We start from the raw sequence: 23730 nt of genomic DNA on the forward strand, positions 1-23730 counted from the left end.
AGGGCCTGGGTGTGCCATCCAGGTGCAGCATTTCTAGGTTTTCCCCTAGGCCCCCTTCCAAGGTATCCTGATGTAATAGTAAGAACACAGAAGCATGGATGTGTTCAACTGGATGTGGATCTTGGCTTTGCCATTAATTGGCTCTGTCACCTCAGGCAAGCCATGTAATCTATCTGAGTTCTTCTTCAGAAAAAGGGATATAATACATCATGTACTGAGAAACACTTGTGGACAAACGTGCCTTGCAGCAGGGAAGAGGTAGAGCAGAAGACCACAGAAGTGGCAACCTACAGGGTGCCCAAGGAACACTGTGGAGTTGCAGAACTGCTTGGACCAAGTGCCCAGGTCTGGCCCTCTGGTTTGTAAGAAGCGGATGGCCCCATCTGGGGATGAATTATGGAGAATGGAAGACTTGGTCAATGTCACATGTCCATGACCCTGTTCCTTCCTTATCCTCTTGTTGGAATGACCCATGTGCTCCTAGACTGCCCTGCTCTTACCTGCACCAGGACCTTTGCACATACTGCTCTCTTCTCCCCTCTAGCTAACTGCTCACAGCCTCCAAGCCTTAATTCAAGTAACTTTCTTGGGCAGCCTTCTTCGACAGAATTCCCAGCCTGGGTCCCTTCCTTACAGCACTCGATGTTTATCTAGCTGTAGCACTTACCTCATCACATTAGTTGATATATATCAGTGATCCCCTCTGAGCTGTGTGTACCTTCAGGGAATGGGGGCTGTAGCTGGTTCACCTCCACATCCCAGTTCCATACACTGGGACTGACATATGGAAGGGCTCAATGAAGGTATGCTGAATAAGCAAATGAGTGAGGGAGGGAGGGAATGAAGACGTATTCAGGGTCAGATGCCAAAAGATTAAAGGGACTTGGACGGTAATGGGGACCCCAGCGTCCTCTCCTGGGTATCTGATAACTGGTTAGAGGTTCCCCAGCCTTGTCCAAGACTAGCTCAGTTCCCTAGAGCTGTGATTTTGTCCTACACTGGTAATATTTACCTTGACTTGTGATGATATACATTTCTGTGCATGATTGTTTGAATGGCCTCCATGTCCCTGTTAGACTAATCTCTTTGAAGCAGCAGCTGTCTCTGTTCTTGCTCATCCCAGTATCCCTAGTGTCCAGCACAGTGCCTGACACATAGTAGATATCCAGTAAGTATTTGAAGAATGAATGAATATTGGAAGGACAGAGGCACCCACTACCCCCCAGACTCAGCATCAGTTCACTAAAGGGAGAATGCAGAAGCCAGGCTCCTTCAGCAACTTGCTGCATTCTTTATCCCTTAATGAGCTTCTACATCCTCAACGCCTTCAAACACCCCAGGCCCCAGTAGCCTTATCCCAGGAAGTGGGCCAGGACCTCGGCTAAGCCTGCGCAAAGTGTTTAGTATCTCCGTGGATGGAATGGGGTTTGGTGGATTTCCCCAAGTGCCTTGGTTAATTCAACGCCTGCTATGTGCCAAGCACTGCTCAGCATTTTCCTATCTGTTCCTATATTTTATTCAAACTTCATACTAATAAAAATAGTAGCTGACATTTCTGAGTACTTACTATGATCTTGGCACATACTTTACATTTATTAACTGATTTGATGTTTGTAAGAATCTCTGAGGTAGGAATGATTATTACACCTTTTTCTAGATGAGGGCATGGGGCACAGAGAGGTCAACCGGCCCAAGGTCATGGACTAGGAAGCTGGACTTTGACTCTAGGTCTCCCTGTACTCTAAACCTTCAGCCCTTCCCACTGCACTACACCAGCTGCCCCAGATTTTCCAGGTTCTAATCCAGGGTCTGGCCACTCAGGCTTAGATCTAAGGGCTGCTTTCCAGGTTTCTGATCCCTGGGGCTAACCTGGAGGAAGAGGATGTAGTCAGGGGCTGAACACAGCCTAAAGCAGCTTGCTCTTCCTACCTGTGTCTATTCTCTTAATTCTAGCATAGAAAGGGGGCACAAAATGGGTCATTTGGGGCTGAAACTGCCTCTCTGGGGCAGATGGGATGAGGGGGTAAGCTGCTCTCACCCCTCTCAACCTCAACACCCCCTCCCTTTTTAAGCACTGACTTGCAGATCTTAATTTTCTGCTCCCAAGAGTGTGAGTAATTAACCAAGACCAGGCAGATTAAGACATCTCTCTCCCTCACTCCTTAACTGTCCCCAGGAAAGCCAGACCCCTCCTGAGTACCTTCATTCTTCCTCTGCCATAACCAAGCCCACCCTTCCTTGTGCACCTCTGCTCAGGGGTCTGAGGACTCATCCCAGCTCTCTCAGGTGAGAAGGCAAGTTGCTAGGTCGGTTAAGCCTCCCAGGTAGGAATGCACTGGGGAGAGGCGCCTTCAAGGAAGGGAATGGCTTTTGTCCTTCCTTCTTTGAATCCCTTCCCTCACCTATTAGGGTATATGGGTTGGGAGATAAGAGGGAGTCTTATAACCGAGGACACCTGAACCTGAGTAAGGGAAGTGACTTGGGGACATGGTGAGGCTGTGTCTTTGGTTAGTGTAGTGTGCCCTTGCTTGCTGTTTCCGTGAGCGAATGAAGAAAGGAGAGAAGTGTGCACGCGGGGCGTACACGCTATCTGGACACGCATGGAGAGAGGTATGTGCGATGTGCTGCACTGGGCACATCCAACGGAGTACCTTTTGCGCCCCGAATTTCTGGATTCAAGACGCCCCTAGAAATCTTTGCCTGGGGCGCACACACCAAGTGTCCCAGTTACTGCGCAGCTCCGGACCCCCACTTCTCCTGTGGCGCTCAACGTCCACGATCCCGCCCTCCCTGTGGACCCAGTAGGGGGCGATGTCTTACCTTTTCCAGGAGAGCCCCCATCCCAGACTCCTGCTAAAATGGTTAGAGTGACGGGATAGGGATGTGAGAGGGTCACTCCAGGAGATAAGGGACACGGACCATCCCCCATCCGGGAGCCTGAGGAGTAGGAACTGAATACTTGAGCAGGAGCCTGGAGCGCCCCGCCCCTTCATCTGAGCCCTAAGTCCGAGCAGGCATTGCGGGGTATGCAGGACGACACTCAGCATCGCGTCCCCTCCCCCAGTCCCCTGCGAAACCTCGCGCTATTGATAGCTCAAGCGTCTGGGCCCAGGGCGACCTCAGGCCTCCGCACCATCCCCCCAACACCCCCGCCTTCGGCAGAGTCCCCAACCTGGAAAGAAAGGCCTCTCAGAGGAGCTCTGTCCTTACCCTCTCCCCGCCCGGGGGACACCGAGGGCCGGAGCTTTTGCGGGGCGCCCCTCCCCCGGGCCAGTTACTGCAGCGCGGCACTGGGCTCCGTGGGGGGAATACTAAGGAGTGGGCGCGGCCGGAGCGCGCAGTGATGCGGTGGGAGAGGCTCCCCGAGCCTGCGCCGCGCTCCCGCCGCCCTGGTCTCCTTCTCTCTGCCAGACAGCCGCCGCCGGAGCGATGAAGGAAACCCGCAACCTACGACTCTAGCTACCTCCACCCTCCCGGGCCTGGTACCCTGCACCCGAAAGAGCTAGCTGTCCGGGCCTCCAGACCTGCAGCTCTGCCAACCCCTAACTACAACCCCCACTTAGAATCCCCCTGTGGAGCTCGGCACGCCTAGAAAGCCTGGAAATGTCCGGGAGATGCGCTGAGCCCTATCGTGAATCCGGAGATCTAGGAGGCTTTGTCCAGGCCCCTCCCTGCTACCAGTCAAGGACCCTCTAATTTAGGCTATGCAGCTATCTTGGGAACCTGTTCCATGCTACGTGCGTGTGAAGAGTTTACTGCCCAAGGGCCCTCTTGACACTGAGAAATGACTGCACCTGCCCTCTCCAACTCCGTTTATGCATCCAGCGGGGTCTCTGAGTGCCCTGCCTCCCCCAAGTTTTCCCCTTTGACGTTTCCAGAAGCTGTTTTCCTAACCCTCTCCCTGGTTCTTATTTATCCTCTGAACCTTTCAAGTGTGCAGGCAGTCTTTGGGTGGGAACCCCAGCCCTGGGCCTCACTTACTTACTGGCTCAGCGACTTTGGGCAGGTTACTTAACCTTTCTTTTCCTCCTCTGTAAAAAGAAGATAAAAATACTCCCTTCTCTGGCTGAGTTTTTGTGAGATTAAATAAGATCCCAGTATAAACTGAGCATTTTAGCCCAGTGCCTGGAGCATAGTAAGAGCTCAGAGAAGAGTAAGCCACACTTCTGGGCTGGTGTTTGCTGAAAGGAGTTGGCCTCTGCATCTAAACACCAATGGACTTTTATCCCTCATCCCCTTGTCCCCTTTGTCCTTGGCCATGTGACCCTTGGAGCTGACCAGCTCCTCTCTACCCTCAGCTTCCTCAGAGACAATGGATGTGAAAAGACACTGTCTGTAAAACACCATCCAGACTCAAGTGTCTGCTCCCACTCCCAGAACCACTGGGCCTCAGGAGGAAGGAGCACGGAACTCTGGGGTAGTTTGTGCTCTACTGTCATTCCAACATGTTAGTTAGATGCACTGAGGCCAAAGCACAAAAGGGGAATTGAGCCTGGATGGGCCTGGATCTGGTCTCCCAATGACTCCAGGGAATTCTGAAGGGCTGGCAGCCAGGGATTGTGAACTTGAGGGCAACAGGGAATCCTTGCCTTAGGAGGTAGAATGAGAAGGTGCAAGAGAATCATCTTATTGCCTTTATTCCACTGACAGCCCAGCTTGCCCCACTACAGGGCACAGGGCCAAGCTTTTACACACTTACCCACGCTCTCTGTGCAGGCCAGTGCGTGCACACACACACACACACACACACACATACACGCAAACACACTCACACACACATCTGATTTCTGGCTCTGAGAGTCAGTCTCTGGGGGGCAAGGGCTGCTCCTTAGCCTGCCCTGCCCGCCCTTTTATGACAGCACCAAGGGTGGGGGGTGGGGCAGGGCCCTCAGGCCCCAGAATAAGTCCCTGTGCAAACTGGAGGTGCCAGCTGGCTTTGGGATAGGGGTGTCACATTTCCCTATTCCTGGAGTCCCCTCCTCCAGTTCCTGAGGGAGGGACTGCTCTCTGCCTACCTGGGGGGCCAGATTCCCAACCAGGGCTGGGCCCTGTGGAACCCAGGCTTATCCCCCACCTGACCCTGCCAGGACCTCCGGCACTGAAGAGTCGCCAAGTCTGAGGTGGTGGGGATCCCCCACTGGAGAGCAGGAAGGCCTGGGCCCCGAGGGGCTTGGGGAGAGGTCATCACCCCTCTCCTAATCCGTCTTCAATATGAAGAGGTTTGGGGCACACTTTCTGGGGAGGGAGCACAGGCCTGGAGGAGAAGTCCCAGCTTGGGCCCTCCCCAAACTTCTATCTTCTGGGCCACGGCCTAAGGCCAGGCATCCAAAAGTCCAATAGTCCATCCGGCCGGTCAGAGTCCCTGCGTAGTCCTTGAGGGGCACCCATCCTGTGGGAGTTGGGTGTCAGACCTGCACGGGCAGCGTTTGGTTCATCTGCAGCCGCATGTCCTGGATACTGCTGAGGATCTTCTTCTGGTGGCCAGCCAAGGTAACTCCTATCCGGAGCAGGTCTCTGCAGATGGACCAAGGGCAGGGTCAGTTCCTGCCCACCTGCCCACCACTCTGGGCCCAGCTCAGAGACCCCTACCCTACCCTTCCAAATCTAAGACACACTCACTCTGCGGTCATTTGAGCCACCAGGTCAAAGGATGCAAACCCCGCACTGACAAAGCTTTCCTTGTACCGCCCCATCTTGATGGCATCCAGCCAGTCACCAACTGTTGTGAAGGTTGTATAATCTGGGACTGTGCGGTCCAGGAGGGGTTGTGACATGCTGTAGGGAGAAGAGGGACCTGGTGAGTCCTGATGGCAGAAGAAGTAGAGGTAACTGGTCAAGAACAGGCTGAGAGCAGAAGCAGAGGTACTGACCCAGACTGGGCACTGGCAATGACCTTGAGGCTGGCTGCATTGCGGATGAGCTTGTCCAAGGTGTTGACAATCTGGGAAAATTTGGGCCTGAGGTTCCGGTCCCGCACCCAGCAGTCCAGCATGAGCTGGTGAAGTGCTGTAGGGCAGTCCATGGGTGGGGGCAACCGGTAATCCTGCTCCACAGCATTGATGACCTGGGCCAAGGACAAGGAAACCTGGAGTGAGCCACCACTCTGCTCCCCAGCCAGCTCCCACCCACTTGACCACTCTGGCTGGCCGCACTCACATCCTGGTTGCTCATGTCCCAATAGGGTCGCTCTCCATAGCTCATGACCTCCCACATGACGATTCCATAGCTCCAGACATCACTAGCAGAGGTGAACTTCCGATAGGCTATGGCCTCTGGGGCAGTCCAACGGATGGGGATCTTCCCGCCCTGGTGGGGGGGGCACACGCCCTTCACCCTATGACTCAGGGCTGGTCCCCAGCCCTGAGCCCCTGCCTGGTTGGCCCCGCCCCCAGTCTCCCTCCCAGCTGCTTCCTGTACCAGGGAGCTGGTGTAGGTAGGATCAGAGGGATCATCCTCCAGGAAGCGAGAGAGGCCAAAGTCTGAGACTTTGCAGACCAGGTTGCTGTTGACAAGGATGTTGCGGGCAGCCAGGTCACGGTGCACGTAGTTCATCTCAGATAAGTACTTCATCCCGGCAGCAATGCCCCGTAACATGCCCACCAGCTGGATGACCGTAAACTGTCCATCGTTGAGCTGGGGGCAACAAGCAGGCTCAGGTAGGCCCATCGCCTCCCTCCAGGTCCAAGGCCTGCCTGCCCCCGCCCCTGCCATGTCCTCCAAGACCATGCTTTGCCTATCCCTACAACCAAAGAGCACTGAAAGTAGGGAAGCTGCCCTACTATGTGGCAGGCATCTGCATACAACATCTCAATTAATCCCTATGAGAACCCGAAGAGCTCTTACCACTCCCACTTTACCACCAAGGCTGAGATTCAGAGAGGTGAAGCAAAGCCTGAGGTCACACAGGCAGGAGAGTCAGTCAGGACGAGAACTATCTTTCTGGCTCTGTAGGCCCCACTGTTTCCCTGCACCATGCCACCTCACCAAAAATTCATGGACTTGAATAGGGTCCATGCGACTTGTGGGAAGAGGTGGTTTGCCCAATCCAGCTCTTTGGGGGCAGAGGAAGGGCAAGGGGCTGGGGCTGCGGGCTGGCTCTTACCCGGAGGAAGGAATCCAAGGCGCAGTTCTCCATGAACTCAGTGAGGATCATGACCGGCCGACTTTTGGTGACCACGCCCTCCAGCCGGATTATATTGGGGTGGTCAAACTGACCCATGATGGAGGCCTCACTTAGGAAGTCCCGCCGCTGCCTCTCGGTGTAGCCTACTTTCAGCGTCTTGATGGCCACGAACACCTCTCGGCGGCCCGGCTGTTTTAGCCGACCCCGGCATACTTCCCCAAACTCCCCTGCAGGGCACAGGGCACAGGTAGTAAGCTATCTCCCGGATCACTCTGGGATGTACCCAGCCCATGTCAGCCCTCTCCTGGGGTAAACCATTTCCCCTTCCCACCTCTCATCCCCACTGTTCCCCTGGGGACTCACCAGCTCCTATCACCTCCTCAATCTTGACACAGGACACATCAATCTCCTTGGCAAACTCCCGCACAGCCTCATTAGGGTCCTCATAGGTAAAAGGGTCTATATAAACCTTTATTCCAGGAGCAACTAGAGGAAGAAAAGGTGGGTGTGAAAGGGGGATAGCTCTTCAGGCTGGGGATGGTAAAGGAACTAACTCATCAGCCTGCACCCTCAGGCTGTCACCCCTGGTGGGAGCACGGGTTATGACTGCCCTACTAAGCCAGCTTCATATTCTTCTCTGTTGAAAGGACAACTCTCCCCTCTCCCCAACACTGTCCCCTCCATGAGAACTGGTGACCATAAAAGATACCTAGGATCCTTCTTTCTTCATTCTCATCTCTCATTATGTCACAATCTCTCTCAGATTCTCCACTCCCCCCACCATCACCCCCCTGCCTCATTCCCACTGCCCCTGACCTTGTCAGGCCTTCAGCACTCAAAACTACTGCAGGGAGCCCTCCTAGCTGGGCTCCCTGCCTCTGGACTTTTCCCACAAATCTACCTGCATACCTGCCTTCCTACAACAATACTTTCATTGTGTTACTCTCCGGCTTGAGAGCCTTTCGCATTACCTATGGTGGAGTCAAGTCTCAACTCCTCTGCCTGCCTTTCACGACCCTCTAAGGACTGGCCGCGACTACATAGCCCGGCTTCCCAGCAGCTGTCAAACCAGTCTTCTCACTGCCCCCACGTTGGGCACTCTCCCCACTCCACCCACTACCTTCAAGAGGCTCCTCTAGCCAGGAATGCTCTCCCCCACCTCTCCAAACCCTGTTCATCCTGCCTTGCTCAGCTCAGCCCGAGGCCGCCTTCTCCAGGAAGCCTTCCTCTTCTCCAAACTCTTACTGCCCTTTCCAACAGGAACACCTGGCTTAACACTTAATTCTTCTCTCATTGTTTCCTGTGTGTAAGCATCCTGTCTTTCTCACAGGAGTAACTGCCTTTGAGGACAGGGGTCACATCTCATCCATCTCCGAAGCTAGCAGGAGTGAGGTAGGAGCTTAGGAAATGGCATTGATGGGAAGCAGGAGGGGGCATCTCAAAGTGCTGTGGGGACCAAGGGAGCTTCGGGAGGCGGGAATGAGGAGATAAAACTCACTGTATTGCTGCAGTTTCTCTGTGTACTCCGAATCAGAGCCACGCCGCTGCTTCCTGGAAGAGACGGACGAGAGGGAGGCCTGAGACAAGTCCCTTTGTTCAAGGGACCCTTGGGCACAAGGAGGGGCAGAGTGCACAAGGATGGCCAGTAGCTGGTCGCGTGGTTGGTGGTTATAGCAGCCACTGGATCTCTGCGCAAAAGGCCCAGTGGACTTGGTCCACTCTGCCAGTAGATTCAGGGGACACAGAGGGGACAGTATGCAGACATGGGTGTGGACTGGAGAGGGCCTTTCCAACAAGGAGAGCTTGGGCCCAGAAAGACTGTGGCTCTAGTTTCAATGTGGATGATAGTTCACCTATGTGGCATGAGGGCTCTCGGGTGCCAAGAGAAGTTCTAGTCAGCCACGAGAGCATCCACGGGCCTGGGAGTACCTGAGGCAGACGACAGCAATGACCACAACAGCCACCACGAAGACAAGCCCAGCCGTGGCAGAACCCACAATGAGGGGAAGCTGCTCCTGGAGCTGCTGGGCACCAGAGCCTGGAGATCAAGAGGGCACTGGTGAGTAGAGGGACAGAAAGTATGGGCCAAGGCAGGGATAGCCACAGGGGGCATGTACCTCTCTCGCTTGTGGTCTCAAACTCAGCTGGGTGGCTGTACTGCCCGTAGCCAGCTACCGTGCGGGCGCGGACCTGGACCACATAGCGGGCATCGGGCCGCAGCCCGTCCAGCTGCACAGAGTTCTTCTGGCTGGTCACTGTGGAGGCGATACCCTCACTCTGCAACACCAGGAGAAGGTGGCATCTCAGTGAGTCCTCAGGCCAGTCAGCCCCTGCCCATCCCTGGTGGCCCTCTCAGGACCCAAGGCCTTACTTTCAAGGGCCCCCTGACACTATCTGGGGGTAACCTCCCTGCCCCTTGAGGCTCTGACCTTCTCAAAGTACTTCATCTCGTAATCCAGGATGACACCGTTGGGCCGCTCTGGGGGTGCCCAGGACAGTGTCAGGCTGCTGCCTGAGCTGCTGTGCAGGTGGAGTGTAGGCACTTCGGATGGGGCTAGGGGAAGATGGGGCGGGATGGGGAGGTTTCACCACAGGCTCCTTGGGCACTGGCACCCTTCCCTAGGACCCAGTTCCCATGGGCCTGCTGGTGGTCCATTGGCAGGCCCTGGGTAACCTCAGCTCTGTGTCGGGGAAGATGACCCAGACCTTACCCTCCCAGAACCCTCCTCACCAGCCTGGTTGGTGGTGATATTCACAGCTGCATAGCGGGGGGGCAGAGGACTCTTGCCGGAGACACCGTTGACTGCCTGCACCTCAAAGGTGTAGCGCGTGTGGGCCAGCAAATGGCTGATGTGGACCCGGCGCTCTGTCAGGCCCAGCTGCCGAGGCACAAATTCCACGTTGTCATCACAGCGTGAGCAGGCTGAGACACCTCCGGCTCCAAGGCCCCCACGGCACTTCTTGCAGATGACATTGTATAGGAGGTCATCCCGACCACCCAGGTCTCGGGGCTCACTCCACTCGAGGATCAGTGAAGTCTCATTCACATTGGAGATCACACCCCGAGGTGGAGATGGCACGGCTGTGAGGAAGGCAGAGGGAGAGGGCGGTGAGCTAGGGGCCCTGGACCACCCTTCTGCTCATAGTTCCTGCACGCTTCAAGCTGCTTCCTACCTCCTTGCCTCTGATTCTGCTTTAATAAGCAGAGTACCTTTCCTACGCGTCTTCACTGGGCAGATTCCTTTTTAGCCTTCAAGGAGCAATCTGAGATGTCACCTCCTTTTGGAAGCCTTCTTTGATTCATCTTCTCCCTATCCTCTGCACTCCCATAATACAATTCCTGGGCATCCCTCCAGCCCAGCACTTGGCACATTACATGGTCATTATCTGTTTCATATCCGTTTCTCCCACCAAGTTGTGAGTTCTCCTAGGACAGTGACTATATCTTATTCTCCTCCATATCCCTGGTGCCTGGAACGATGCTGGGCACATCAGAGTAGGAAGACAGCAGGACACCAGCTTGCCCCAGGGATATGAGTTCCCCTTTGTGGTCAGAGTTGGGCCAAGAGAGCAGCAGTTCAGCGCCAAGGAAGATGGACTAGAAAGCCCCAGCTGATTCCTGATGCTCAGCTAGGAGCTAGTAGGTGCTTATTAAATGCTGGTAGAAGCGCTGAGCCAGCTGATGTGGATTCTGGCGCAGGGCCAGTCACTTCCTAGCTGTGCCATGTTAAGCACAACATCTAACCTGTTCCTCAGTTTCCCCATCTGGAAAATGAGATATTCATAGTGACTATGTAAGCCCTCCCAGGCCAACCCAAAGAGACACAGGGTCAGGAGCAGGAGAATGCGAAGACACACGATCACTCACTGGTACAGGCACTGTCTGCAGAGTCCGAATCTGCGCGGTAGAAGTTATTGTGGCAAGTGCAGATGCTGGCAGCTGGGGAGGTGGAGCGGCTGTTGGGGGGGCAGGAGAGGCATGGCCCCTCTCCCTGCTTCGCCTTGTAGCTCCCAGGGGGACAGGCTGCAAGGGAGAAGAGGAGGGACTACTCACTTCTCTTCTCTACAGACACCAATCTTCCACACTGCCGTGAGAATCTAGCCATTCTCCTCCTAGACTGTGGGGGCCACGGTGGTATTGCCTAACTCCAGCTGCAGCTACAAAAGGCCCTTTTGCCCGTGGAAATCCCATGTCAGCGAATTTCTCCTCAACCCCACCCCGGGGCCTCCTGGATGAAGACGTCAGCCCCATAACCTGGACAGCCTGGGCTTGTCAAGGCAGGGAAGAGAAAGAAGGGGGAAGAGGCGGGGGATGGGAAGAGACCACTAGTGAGCTGGCAGCACCCCGTACTCTGCGAGGATGCCCCACCCCTCCCTGAAGCTTAAGGAAAATCATTCCTGAGGACCCTCGAGGATACCCAGAACAGGCTGGAGGTGTGGCCTCAGAGTTTCACAGCTGACCTCTCTCCCCACCCACAGGAAGCAGGGCATCGGCTTCTTTCTGCCCTAGGGCAGAGGTAGGGGCTGAGGAGGGATGAAAAAAGGAGAGAAAGCAAGCAGGAAAGCTGGGGTCACCTGGAGTTCAGAGGCCTCAAAACATCCACAAGGGGAACCCCAGGCTTCAAAAGAGAGCCCAGAGCTCAATGCCTGAACATCCCTTCTCCTATATTCTGGCCTTGGCTGGGCTCTGTAGGTTCCCCTGATCTAAGGTGGCCATGTAATTTATTATTCAAACTGGAATATTTCGAGAGTAAAAGGGGACTAATAATAACCATGTTAGGACAATGGGCATAAACCAGAAAAGCCCTGGACACACTAAGGTTTGTGGTCACCCTAGTCATATGTGACGACCTCTGGGGAGGTCATCCAGAGTGTAGAAGACCCAAAGTTAGGGCTATGCCCTTCTCGGGGGTTTAATCTCCCCTCACCAAGGTGATATTCCATCCAAGCTCTTTTGAGCCAGTGGGGGAGGGGGCAGAGGCCAGGCCAGCCTGGTTGCTATGGGAACCAGCATGCATTTCCTGCCAGGGACCTGCAGAGTGTTAGCCCCTCTTCAGGCTGTCAGGCTCATCACCCCCACCCCCTTTCTCTACTTAGGAAGAGGAAGTCTGGGGGCAGGTTCCCATAGAGAAGGGGAGAGGCTGGGCAAGGCACTACTCACCTTCTCACTACAACACCCAACACCCGGCCTCAGCCAGGTTGGGGCCGCCAGCCCCCTCACACCTAGGGATATGCTAAGAGCCAGCTACCACCCCTCAAAGCTACATGATGCAAGTGCCAGGAGAGAGAGTCAGGCAGAGAGGACAAAAGACAAGATTCCGGGAACCTTGTCCTGCATGGTAGGGCACTGGACAAGGCTTCAGTCACAGCTCCCACAGTCCCAGCTATGAGGCCTTGAGTGCAGAACCTCTCTGAGATTCAGTTTCCTTACTGGCAAAACTGGGACATACCTGGAATCGACCTTATGAGTTTGTGGTGAGGTTCCAGTGAGAGATGTCTAGTACATTGTAAGGTCGTATGAGTCTTAGCGAGCCACTGGAGACAGGCCTTCTAACCTAACCACCACATGTATGAAATAAGGACAAAACAAGCCCTGATCCCCATGCATCCCGGGGCTCCTGAGAGTCACCACTAAACTCACGCAGCATTCGTGCTCGCCATGTGCCAGGCACAGCTCCGAGGACTTCCCGTGCACTTATTCACCTAAGCCCCACTACACCTCTATAAAGGAATCACCATTATTGTCCCCATTCTGCACATGAGGAAACCGAGGGTCAAGAGTTAAGTAACTTGCCCAAGGTCTCACAGGTGCTAAGAGAAAGAAGCAGGACACAGATTTCAGGGGCTGGGTCCCTATCCACTGTGCATAAACACTGCCTTTCAAGGAGCAGATGAGATCCCAAGGTGAAAGGGCCAAGCACACAGTGCTTACAGCACCTGTCCCCACAGCTGTATTTCCAGGGTGAGGCACACACTTGGGGTGGGACAAAGCAAGCACCCCTGCCAGCCTCCTGAGTTTCTGACCAGGTTCTCCATCCTCCTTGTCCATGTCTCTCCTCCTCTCTCTCTAGTTCCTTTTTTTTTTTTCTTACAATCCTGGTATCTCTCCTCATTTTCTCTCATCTCCCTCCTTGTACCACTTTCTCTGCACCTGATACCCCTCTTCCCTTTCCTCCCTCTGCCCCAGACCTGATGCCAGTCTACCTTGTCTGGCAGGGAGGAAACAGCGGGTAGGGCAGTAGGTGATTGTGGTCCAAGCCCTCCCCTCCCTCTCCTCCCCCAGGCCAGTCCCCACTCACGACGGCACTGGGACTCCTTGGCAGCTGGCTCATGGCCGGTGGCACAGGTGCAGGCGCCCACAGGCACCATCCACTCCCCGTCACCGTTGCAGTACAGCTTGAGTGGCACCGACACCTCTACAGCATTAGCGATACAGGTGCCAGGGGCAATGACCAGTGAGGTGGGCTCAGCCCCAGTGAGGGTCTCGGGGAAGAGGGCGAAGCCTGCGGTGGTGGATGCACATTTCTTATAGAAGGCACGCACGGAGATGAGCGACATGCAGGCGCCCTGGTCCTGGAAGGCCAAGTAGAAGCCAGCCTTGGACAGGGGCCCGAAGCTGCGCACCTTGGTGTTGACACGGCCAGCATCGAGCCTCGAGAAGCTCTCATCGGGCGCAATGGTGTCCACCTTCACATAGGGGTTCTCCATCCAGAAAGGAGAGGAGGCCGAGGCCACATCACTGTCAGCCTCATAGTAGAAGAGGTTGAAGGTCTCCTTGCAAGAGCCAGGGATGTTGGGGATACTGTTGCAGTCACGCACAGTGAACTTGAGCTCCACATAGACCCGCTGCACGTCCCGCCGCCAGATGAACCCTGTGCGAAGCCAGTTGTTCTGGCTCGACTCATGCACGTTACACACCTGGTACGTGCGGATGGGGTTCATGGCCTCGTCGTAGCCACTCACCTCTTCCCACTGTACATGGACCAAGTGAAAAAGACAGGGAGTGAGTACTGACATTTTCCAGGTGCTTACCACATGCCCAGATCTGCTATATTTATTTCACAGAGATGCTTCTGAGGTGTAGAGGCTGAACACACAGACTATGGGTTCAAATTCCAGTTCTCTATTTGATGTATAACTACAGGTAAGTCACTTAACTTCCCTGTGCCTCCATTTCCCCATCGGTAACATGGCAAGAATAATGATGTACAAGGAATAAATGTCTTTAAATGAATAAAGCACTTAGAATAGGGTACTTGATAAGTACTATATGAGTATTGGCAATAATATTTATCTTTGTGCCTTAGTTTCATTGTCTGTAAAAAGGGGCTGATTGGAAGTGAACAAGGTTATGAGGAATTAAATCAGTGCCTGATACAGAGCAGGCATTCAATAAATATTGGCTATCGCATTTATCCTTGAAAACAACTCCTTAAAAAGCATCTGTTGGCTCCACTCTCCAGAAAAGGAAGCCAGGGCTCACAAAGGCAGGGACTTGCCTCAGGTCACGCAGTCAGGCCTGGTGATTGAAGGCCAGTAGTGGTGCCACCCAACCCCAGTGTTACAGAGTTTAGCGCCGTTGTGGAGGTTATCTAGGGAGGTTAATTAGAATGTTTTAAAGATGTCAAGACTACAGGAATTTAACAGTCAAGAAATGGAGGCCCATGAAGGTAAAATGCCTTGTTCAAGGTCACAGAGCAAGTTAGAGGTCTAGAATGAAAGCTTCCTGGTTCCCAAGCCAGTGTTCTTCCCAAGGACCCAGGAAAGAGGGAGGTAGTCAGGGCAGACACGCAAAGGGCTGTCAGGCAGGAGAGGGATGGGCATAGGCTAAAGTCAGGCTAAGAGGGAGAATGAGACAAAGATGGTATATGTGGATGGGGGGACAAAGGCAGACTGAAGGGTGACAGATAAAAACACCCACAGAGATGGGCCATCAGACAAAGAAGGCAGGTGACAGGTGAAAAGGATGGGATGCTATAGGAGGTGAAACTGACAGGAAAAGGGAGAGGCAGCCGTTCTCCAGCCCTGGCGAGGCAAGGGGGATGGATGCTAGAGATTCAAGTGGCAACCAACACACAGGAGAGGTGGTGAGGAAGTCTTACCCCAGTTTCTGGATGAGATGTCCATGCCAATTCAGATGTCACCCATTTTGTATCCATAAGGGTCTCTGGGGGAGCAACAGAAGGAAAAAGGTCAGGGCCAAACTCAGGATGGGAAGAAAGAGGTCATTCAGGAAAAGCCAGGACACCATAGACTAATTACCACCACGCATCACTCCACCCACCCCCAAGTCCCCAAAGCCCTCAGCTCCCCTGCACCAGAGAAGACCCTGCAGCCATCAGCCATCGCCAGAGATGTCATAGCCCCAGAGATGTCAGGTCAGGCCAGCTGAGTGTGGGTGTCTGCTGCTGACCCCAGGCCTGGGTTAATGAGGCAGGAGCCAGGGCTGGTTCACACACCTACAGGCTCTGCTAATCTCCACACAAAGGGGCCAGCAGGGCCTTTATACTGGAACAAAGGGCCTTGTGCTTCAGATCCTGCTGCCCAGGCCTCCCCTGACTCTATTCCCAACACAAAGGCCCAGCCCCCACCCCCTCAACCCCCCCCCCCATGCCCAGGGGAGGGGGAGGGCAGCAGTTACAGGCCAGAGCCCACTCTCACCCAACCTCCCACTCCAGCACCTCTGGCGGATGGGGCAAGAATGCTCTTTGAGGGTGGGGTGAAGGCCGGGAAGACCCAGGCCAGCTCCTGGAGAGCTAGTACAGTTCTTCCCACAATCCTCAGATGAAGGTACTATTGGAATACCCCTTTCACAGATGAGAAAGCCAAAGCCCAGATAAAGTAATTATACGGCCTCAGATAAAACTGCTAGAACTTTGGGTGAAGGGTTGAAAGGTGGCTCAAATTCAGGTCTGTCTGACTCCACAACCAACCCCTTAACCAAAGCACTTTAACACAATATGCTCCTCCATAAAAGAGGAACAGAGAAAGCCTGGAAAACTGCTGTGTATCCTTTAAGTCCCAACCAAGCTGTCACCTCCTCCAAGAAGCCTTCCCTGAACCCCTTAGTTGAGGTTAGATGCCTTCCTCTGTGCATCCAGGGCCAGGGGCTTTGTCACAACACTAATCTTTTCTGAGTTGTGGTTCCTTATCTGTTTCCCCTTGCTCAGCCCCAGGAAGAGCCTGTTAATGTTTCTGACATAAACTCGCTCTCCTAGGAACCTGGTTCTGGGTTCTGGCTGGACTGCTCTGCTCTCTGACAGTGTGATCTCAAAATCAAGGAGCAGGAAAGAGAAAAAAGGAGGGCCAACTCCTTTCTTATAGTCTGGAAGACAGGGCAGCCAGCAATTCTCCTCTCAACTCTGAGCTGGAATGGGGCACAGCCACCCCAGAACCTCTGGAGGCTTCTACATCAGTAGTGGGGCAGGTTGAAGGCACCCAAACCCTACAGGTTTCAGGTTTGTGGCCTTCGCTGGTTTCTTGCAATCTGGGTCCGAGCTTAGGATGGTAGATGAGTCAGTGTGGACCCAGGTCCTCAGGTGAGGCAATGGGGGCAGCCAAGGCAGCAGCCAATCACTCCAGAGTGAGGCTTCCTCCTCTCCCATTCTGCAGCAGCGCTGGTCTCTGCAGGGCAGACTGCAGGGCGAGCTCTCCCAGCCTCGCCTGACAGGCCCCTCTGGCAGACAGACAGATAGACACAGACATTTGGCAGGGGGGAGGGAGGGAGGACTTAAGGGAAGAGGAGATGGGCAGAAGCAGGGGCCCACAGACAGGCGGGGAGAAAGGCTGGCGGTGGGAGCAGGGGCCTTGTAGAGGCGGATAGTGGGAGGTACCGAGCAGGAGGGATGTGCAGAGATGGCTGGCTAGGACCAGACAGCCCGGATGGCTGGCGGCGGACTACAAAAGACAGTGAGATGGAGAGAGACAAGGAGGTCCGAAGAGACAGAGACAGAGAGGAAGGTTGCCAAGTGGCCTCTTCCTCAGCCAGCAGCCTGGAGTAGTCCTGTCCCTGGGAGCCAGCCCAGCCAAACGCACCCCTCCCCCCGCCAGCCAGCCAGTCCGCCTGATTGTCTGCCCGCTGCCCACCGCCGGCCCGCCCGAGCAGGCAAGGCTCCCACCGCTCCCTCGGCTGCCTCCCTCCTCCCTCTCCCTCACTTCCTTCTGCTCAGCCTGTGCCAAACCCATCTGGAACTGTTTAAACCCAAATATTCAGCCCCCTCCCCCCTCCAGCCAGATTCCTCCACAGTTTAAAACAAGCCTTGCGCTGGCTCTGAGAGGAGGGATTGGAGGGAGGGGACGGTGGGGAGGCGGGAGGCGGGAGGCAGGCAGGAGGGAGGGGAGGCTCTTCATTTCTGTTTAATTTCTGGGGAGCGAGAGAGGGAGGGAGGGGGTCGGCCCTTGGCCATCGCTCAGCCTTGGCCATCGCTCAATCTCGGCACATTTTTCCCATTAATGAGGAGAGGACTTGGATTTCGAGTTTTGTGTGCCTGAGGAAGGGCTCTAGTCACCCTGATGAGGAGGCGGCTTGCTCTCTGGGGAAGAGGAGAGGCCTGCTCCCTTCGGCAAAAGGAAGTCCCTGGGGTGCCTGTGCCCCAGCCTCAGGAAGGACCTGAGGGGGTGGATCCCAGGAGCCATCTCTCTGTGACATTGAGAGGGAGAGACCCAGCCCAACGGAGCCCACCTTTTCTCTGTTATGTGTGTGTGGTATGTGCGTCTGTGTGTGTGTGTGTGTGTGTGTGTGTGGACATGCTGCTGCTGGGGTAAAGGATATGAAGTGCAGGGGGTAAGCGCAAAAGAAGAGTGAGTGAGCACTCTCCAAATTCCGTAGTTGCTGACTGTCCCCCTACCCTCCTCTGTCCCACCATGTGGCTGCTGGAGGGAGACCACAGAGCAGCTGCCCACTCCCAGATACAGAGCTCAGTCAGGTGGAGAACCCTGACAGCCCCCCAAAAGCAAGCAAGAAAGTGGACACCAGGCTTGGGGGCTTTTGGAGACTGGGCCTTAAGTGCTCAGAAGTGAAGCAACACCCCTTTCAGGTTTCCGCAGAGCAACGGAGAACAGCCACGTGGCAGCAGCTATGTGGCCCTCGCCTGTGCACAAACACACAGATGCACGTATTTCACAGTTCTCAGTGGCTGGGCTCATTCTCCACCACTGGGGCCAAAGAGTGGCAAGTCAACACGTATGGTGGACAAAAACACACAAAGCCACAGCTTCCCGCAAACACACACACACACACACACACACACACACACACACGTGTACAGCTTCATACACAGCCGTCTATCTTTCTCAGATACACGAGTGCATGTGGTACAAACAGATTAGTCTTCTTTAGACATTCACATACAATGAATCTTTCTTACACACAGATTTGGCTTGCCTCAGGCCAAGACTCACTCTTATGGGCTTCATATGTGAAGATTTCCTGAGACATATACATACACAGAGGGCACACACACCCAACAGCACATTCTCCTTACACACTATTGCCAGTCACAAGTCAGTCTTGACTATATAGTCAAGTGCAAACACATATTCCTGTACAGACTTGGTGACGTGCTCTTACATAGTCACACACAACTAGCATCAGCTGTGCACACACAGGTGCTTATTTGCACTGAAACATACCACAGGAGCATGCAGACACAGAATTAGTGTTAATATCTAGAGTTTGCGTAAAGCCTCAGAAGTGCATCCTTCACACACACACACACACACACACACACACACACACACACACACACACACACACTGCAAGCATGTTTTTTCTATGGGTTGAATCTTCAAGTGGGCTAGAGGAAGTGTTAGGAGAGGGCAGTGTCTGCTAAGAAAGCAGATGTACTGGCAGCCTTGGCCAGAGATGCAGAGAAGGAGCAAGCCTCAGACCTGCTTCCTGTGATCCTGGCACACACAGGAGCTGTCACAGGTCTTGAGGCTTGGGGCGGGGCAGGGTCATGAAGATGATTCTGGGTGTGGCCGGGTGCAGCCTCCCCAGTTATAGCCCCTGCCCAAGCAGCAGGCTATTTCCTTTCGAGCACAATGGCACTGACCCCCTGGGGAGGGGGCAGCATCATAAAGAGATCTAATCCCAGGAACTCCGGACAACACTTCCACACATAAGTTGGTGGCCCAGCATGAGAAGAACTGGGCACCCAGCCGGGTCTCATTGGCTACCCTGGTAGGCCCATCAGCTGAGAGCCTGCCACTTGCCCTGGCCCCACACCTGCTGGATCCTACAGCACCCCACTCTGGGAACAGGGGTGTCAATGAGACCCAGGGAACCCAAAAATTCTAGAGACAGAAGGAAGATGCCTCCAGCCCAAATTCCAGCCCAGAAACTTGAAATGGAGGGAAAGGTCATGCTCCAGGACTGGGCCCGCAGAGTATACAGGGGCAGGAGGACTGAGGGGCTGTGGTCTGGGCCAGAAGGCACACCCTGGGGCCCTGACTACAAAGAAAGGAAGAACTGCATGCTGTTCCTGAGTCGCATACCCCCCACCCCCACACACACATAGGGTCCCTACCTCAGCCAACCAGCTGGAGGGAGGGATCTGTCCCTATTCTCTCATCCCACCCCTCCTATGTGTGGGTGTGTGCACCCGTTGTACTAACCTGCACACTCAGGGTGGTCAGCCTGAGGAGCAAGTGCTCTTTGGGGGACCCTGCCACGGGCCTAGAGGAGCCTAACTCACCCAGGGCCACCGCCCCCACCCACTGGCCCGCCCACCATAGTTCCCTAGCCCTCAAGTCTGTGAGGGAAAGGAGGGGAGCATCTCAGAACACAGAACACATTTTGTTTTTCATTCTTCCCCTCAGATCATGGGGATTTATAATTAAATAAACCTGAGAGGGAGGAGAAGGGAAGAAGAAGCACAGGGCAGGGAGCCCGGATTGTCTCAGGGCTCATCCATGCCCACCACCCCAGTCCTGGCCCTGCCAGCCAGCCAAAAGGAGGCCTTATGTGAGGCCTTTGAGCCTTTCTCAGGGATCTGGGCCACAGTGGGTCTTGCCAGGAGCCTGGGGACAGGAGGCAATAGGAGACCCTGCGCCAGGGCCAGGTACCCACCTGTACCCAGGCTCTCTCTCCCCACCCCCCGCCCCCCACTCCAGCTGCCCAATCCTGACAAACCAGTTTGACTCAGCACAACAGGCAGGGCTACAATTTTCAAACTATGCAGGTCTGGTGATTCAGCCTCTTGGTGCTGTTTAATTAGTGTAAGGCCGGGTGGCAGAGGCCTTGCCCATGGCAGCTTCAGCTTCGTCTCACTGCTACTGAGGGCACAGTGGCAGCGGCAGCAGCAGTTCTGGCTAAAGGGAAGGCAGTGACAAGCAAACTGGTTCCCCCAAATACCTGCCACTGTCCCTCAGAAGCAGCTCTAAAGTGCCAGCTCATGATGAACAGGGTTGGAGGATGGGGGGGGCGCCAGAGGCAACTGAAACAAATAAGCCAGCCACAGAAATCCTGGGCCATTGTCCCCTCTCAGCTACCACCTATACAGTGGTCACTGTTGCTGCCTAAGAAAGAGATGGACTCACACACTGCCTCTTTGCCCGAGGGACCAGTTCCACTGCAGCCGCAACTCAGCTAACATGGCTTGACTAGAAAGGGGCTGCTCTGGCTTATGATCTCATAATTGTTTCTTTTCTCAAAACAGTCTGTTCCCAGCAGGGACTTCCCTATCCTACCTCAGGTATAAGGGCCCTATGGTCCAAACAGCCTTCCTTCTCCCACACTCCATTCCTGGTCTGCTCACCTACTGGAATCCACTCCCACACCTGTTCTTGGTTCTGAAAGGGAGAATGATCTTGGCTTGGGGGCTAGGGAACATTACTCAAAAGAAGAGTGAGCAAGAAGATGGCCTTGTTTAGGGAAAGGGTTAAATCCAAGGGCAATTTGTGTGTGGTGGGGGAGGGGTAATCAATCAGAGGGCAAGGGGAACGGTGGTGTTTCTTTAACCAGGAATGACAAGTAAGGATCCTGACTCCATCCTCATGGAAAATTGATGAGATCCTTGGATACAAAGTTTTGGTGAACCTCAAGTGTGCAGGGAGGGGAGAGCAACCTGGTGCTAGACAGTACCTAATGAGTGGGTCCGTGAGGGGCAGCACCCTCAGCTCAGGGACCCTGAGCCTAAATATAATGACCTCCAGATGCAGAGAGCCAAAAGCAAATCATATCCTGGCAAAGCCAACTGGAAGGCTAGAGCAACAAGGCTAGATCTGCCTCCGCTCCATAAAGCTTGGGGTGCTGAAGATATCTTCAGTGCCTTCCTTCTGGTCACAGCTCAGGACCTCCAAGTTTACCCATCCCACCCTTCCAGCTCCAGAATAGGGGCGGGGTACAGGCAGGAGTCAGGGACACCTCTCTTCCCATCTCTTTCCTTCCCTTCCCTGCCAGAGCCAAAGGGATCAAGAGGTGGGGTGACAACTTCTCTCTCCCCAGACAAACCTTCCCTCCCCCACCCGCCATCATTCTTTCATATAATTGCTCTCCAGCAGGGTAAGGGCACAACGAAGAATTTTCACTTCCGATGCTCCCCAAGGAGCAAACTCTAGAGTAATAATAATAATAGCTAATCTTTGAATAACAATGGCTATGTGCTAAGCACTCAGTACACATTAAGGGTTCAATCCTCACAACAGCCCTGGGAGGTAGGTACTATCCTATCCCATCTCACTGTGAGAGACAACTGGAGAGTGGTTAGGGTACGACCTGGGCAGCGGTCAGCACCCTGAGGCATCTCTCTTTTTCCTTTCATTCCCACACACACAACCTGAAGACCCTAAAGTCTGAGGCTGACAAAAGGAACTGATGAAAGCTACACTTGGGAGACATTACTGCTTCCTAGAGGCACCCCACACTCAGCGCGGGAACAGCCCTAGATCCCACTTCACAGCTGAGGGGGTTGGAGGGAGACAGGAGAGGGGCCACAGCTCATCAGGTCTCTGCCTCCTGGTCAGTGCCTCAGCAATTCAGACTGGAGGCCTGGATGCCAGCTCCCAGGTAAGGCCTGCCTCTGAGAGTCTATCAGATTCTGAGGGGTGAAAAGGATGAGGAAAGAGAAAAGGAAGGAAGGAGGAAGAGAGTGGGGAGCCTCCTCAGGTAGTCCTTGCTCACCTGACCAAACCACACCCCCACACTCCCCTCTCAGCACCAGCACCCACCACACCCCACAACAAGGGCCCTGGGGCCTGGCACACAGAGTCCCATAAGCATGTGTGCCTGTGTCACCTCTCCTGGGCTAAGACACAGACCTGGGAACTCCAAGAGACTCCCTGGCTCACACCCTTGAGGCAATCAACAACAAAGCCCCACACTGGTTTCTCACGCCAGCGATTCTATCACACACATGTGGGTGAGTGTGTGCAAGTGTGGGCGCGACTTCAGTGCGCCTGTCTAGATTTGCATGTGTCCACCCGTGTGAATCGGTCTGTCAGCACTAGCGGGCTCACAGATAAAAAGGGTGAGGGTTCACAGGAACGTTTCTTGTCTCTGGAGAAAATCAGAAAGCACCAGAAGATGCCTTTCTCTATCTAGGCACTACGTCCTTTTTTCCTTCCAACCTTTAAGTTTCCCCATTGTGAACATATGAACAAACCAAGTTGCGCAGAATTCATGTTTTTGTTCCTAAGCTAAGAAAGTGACTAGCTCTGCTAAAGATGCCAAAAGTAAGTACTGCTTGTATTCTAATTTCCCCCACATTTCTGTGGCGTACTTCCCTCCACATTACGGAAGGTTCTTCTTCCCTCCTTTAATGGCTCCAAAATTTTTGAAACTGTGCGTGTGTGTGTGTGTCTATTGTTTGTGACCAGTGTCAGTGCCTCTGTCCCCCACAGGCTTGTGTCAAGTGCTGTGTGTGAGCTCTCCTACCAGGGCCAACAACAGTTGAGCTGTTCATCCAAGTAGTCATTTGGAAGTGGGAGCTACCCCCTCAGCAGCAGTCTTGGCAGATTTCACAGAACCGACTGAGAAGCTCGACCTTTTCTAATGGCTAATGGGTAAGGCATCATCAGGCTGCGGTGCAACTAGGGCAAACCCCACCACCTCAGGGGTTCAGTGGAGACCTGAGTGAGCACTTGGGGGTGTTCTGCTAGAAGGTGGTGAGGGATCCGCAGAGCAGTGTGTGCAACCCCCGTGCACACAGCACCTCGTGTTCAGTGTGCGCTCTGGTAAACCATAAACAATAACAGGCCCCCGCCACTCCACCCCCGCAGCCGTCCCCTGACAAAGCGGGGTGCACGCACTCACACGATCAGTTAACTCCAACGGGTTCCTAACCAACGCCGCCCCCAAACCTGGGGAGTACGGCTTTGCCCACACCCGCCACAGCTCAACAGCAACCTGGGAGCCCTCGCCTTGCCTGGAGTCGCCTACACTTTCTCGCCTGCCGGAGGTACCGAGGGCCCCACTTCTCCGCGGGGTACTCCCACAAAAGCTCATGGCGGGGCCAGGACACCCCGGGACGCTCAACCGAGTCGAGCTGCCCGCGATCGCGCAACCCGTGTACCGCCGGCATGGCTGCTCTGGGAAGAATGAGAGGGAGGAGGCAAGGGTGCAAGTCCGGGAGTCTCTGAGACAGCTCCGGGGTCGTCCTCACCGCCCC

General features: G+C 54.4%; 1 protein-coding gene across 2 annotated transcripts; it reads right to left on the minus strand.

Moving 5' to 3' along the window:
- Nucleotides 1-4619: 4619 nt before the first annotated feature.
- On the minus strand, nt 4620-15286 carry EPHB3 (EPH receptor B3). 2 transcript variants are annotated; one of them, XM_011382212.2, is made up of 15 exons: nt 15226-15286; nt 13423-14095; nt 10992-11147; nt 9855-10205; nt 9553-9677; nt 9241-9400; nt 9053-9161; nt 8622-8674; nt 7487-7609; nt 7103-7350; nt 6418-6633; nt 6157-6306; nt 5871-6064; nt 5620-5775; nt 4620-5514 (listed from the first exon to the last, which is right to left on the minus strand). In XM_011382212.2, exons 1-15 carry the CDS (start codon nt 15280-15282, stop codon nt 5406-5408), a joined length of 2880 nt encoding a protein of 959 aa, XP_011380514.1. In that variant the 5' UTR covers nt 15283-15286; the 3' UTR covers nt 4620-5405. The 2 variants fall into 2 exon arrangements, with proteins under 2 accessions (XP_011380514.1, XP_011380503.1); XM_011382201.2 differs by having other exon boundaries at nt 6157-6633.
- Nucleotides 15287-23730: the final 8444 nt, after the last annotated feature.

This window comes from Pteropus vampyrus, unplaced genomic scaffold, assembly GCF_000151845.1.
Source record: "Pteropus vampyrus isolate Shadow unplaced genomic scaffold, Pvam_2.0 Scaffold14, whole genome shotgun sequence".
NCBI lineage: Eukaryota > Metazoa > Chordata > Mammalia > Chiroptera > Pteropodidae > Pteropus > Pteropus vampyrus.

Bases quoted from the DNA above. Each gene is read 5' to 3' on its own strand.
- EPHB3 (XM_011382201.2), bottom strand. From the start codon at position 15,282: ATGGATACAAAATGGGTGACATCTGAATTGGCATGGACATCTCATCCA. The intron at 9,401-9,552 runs GTCAGAGCCTCA...CTGGTGTTGCAG, and splicing joins AGATGAAGTACTTTGAGAAG to AGTGAGGGTATCGCCTCCAC. The intron at 9,162-9,240 runs GTACATGCCCCC...CTTGATCTCCAG, and splicing joins TGAGACCACAAGCGAGAGAG to GCTCTGGTGCCCAGCAGCTC.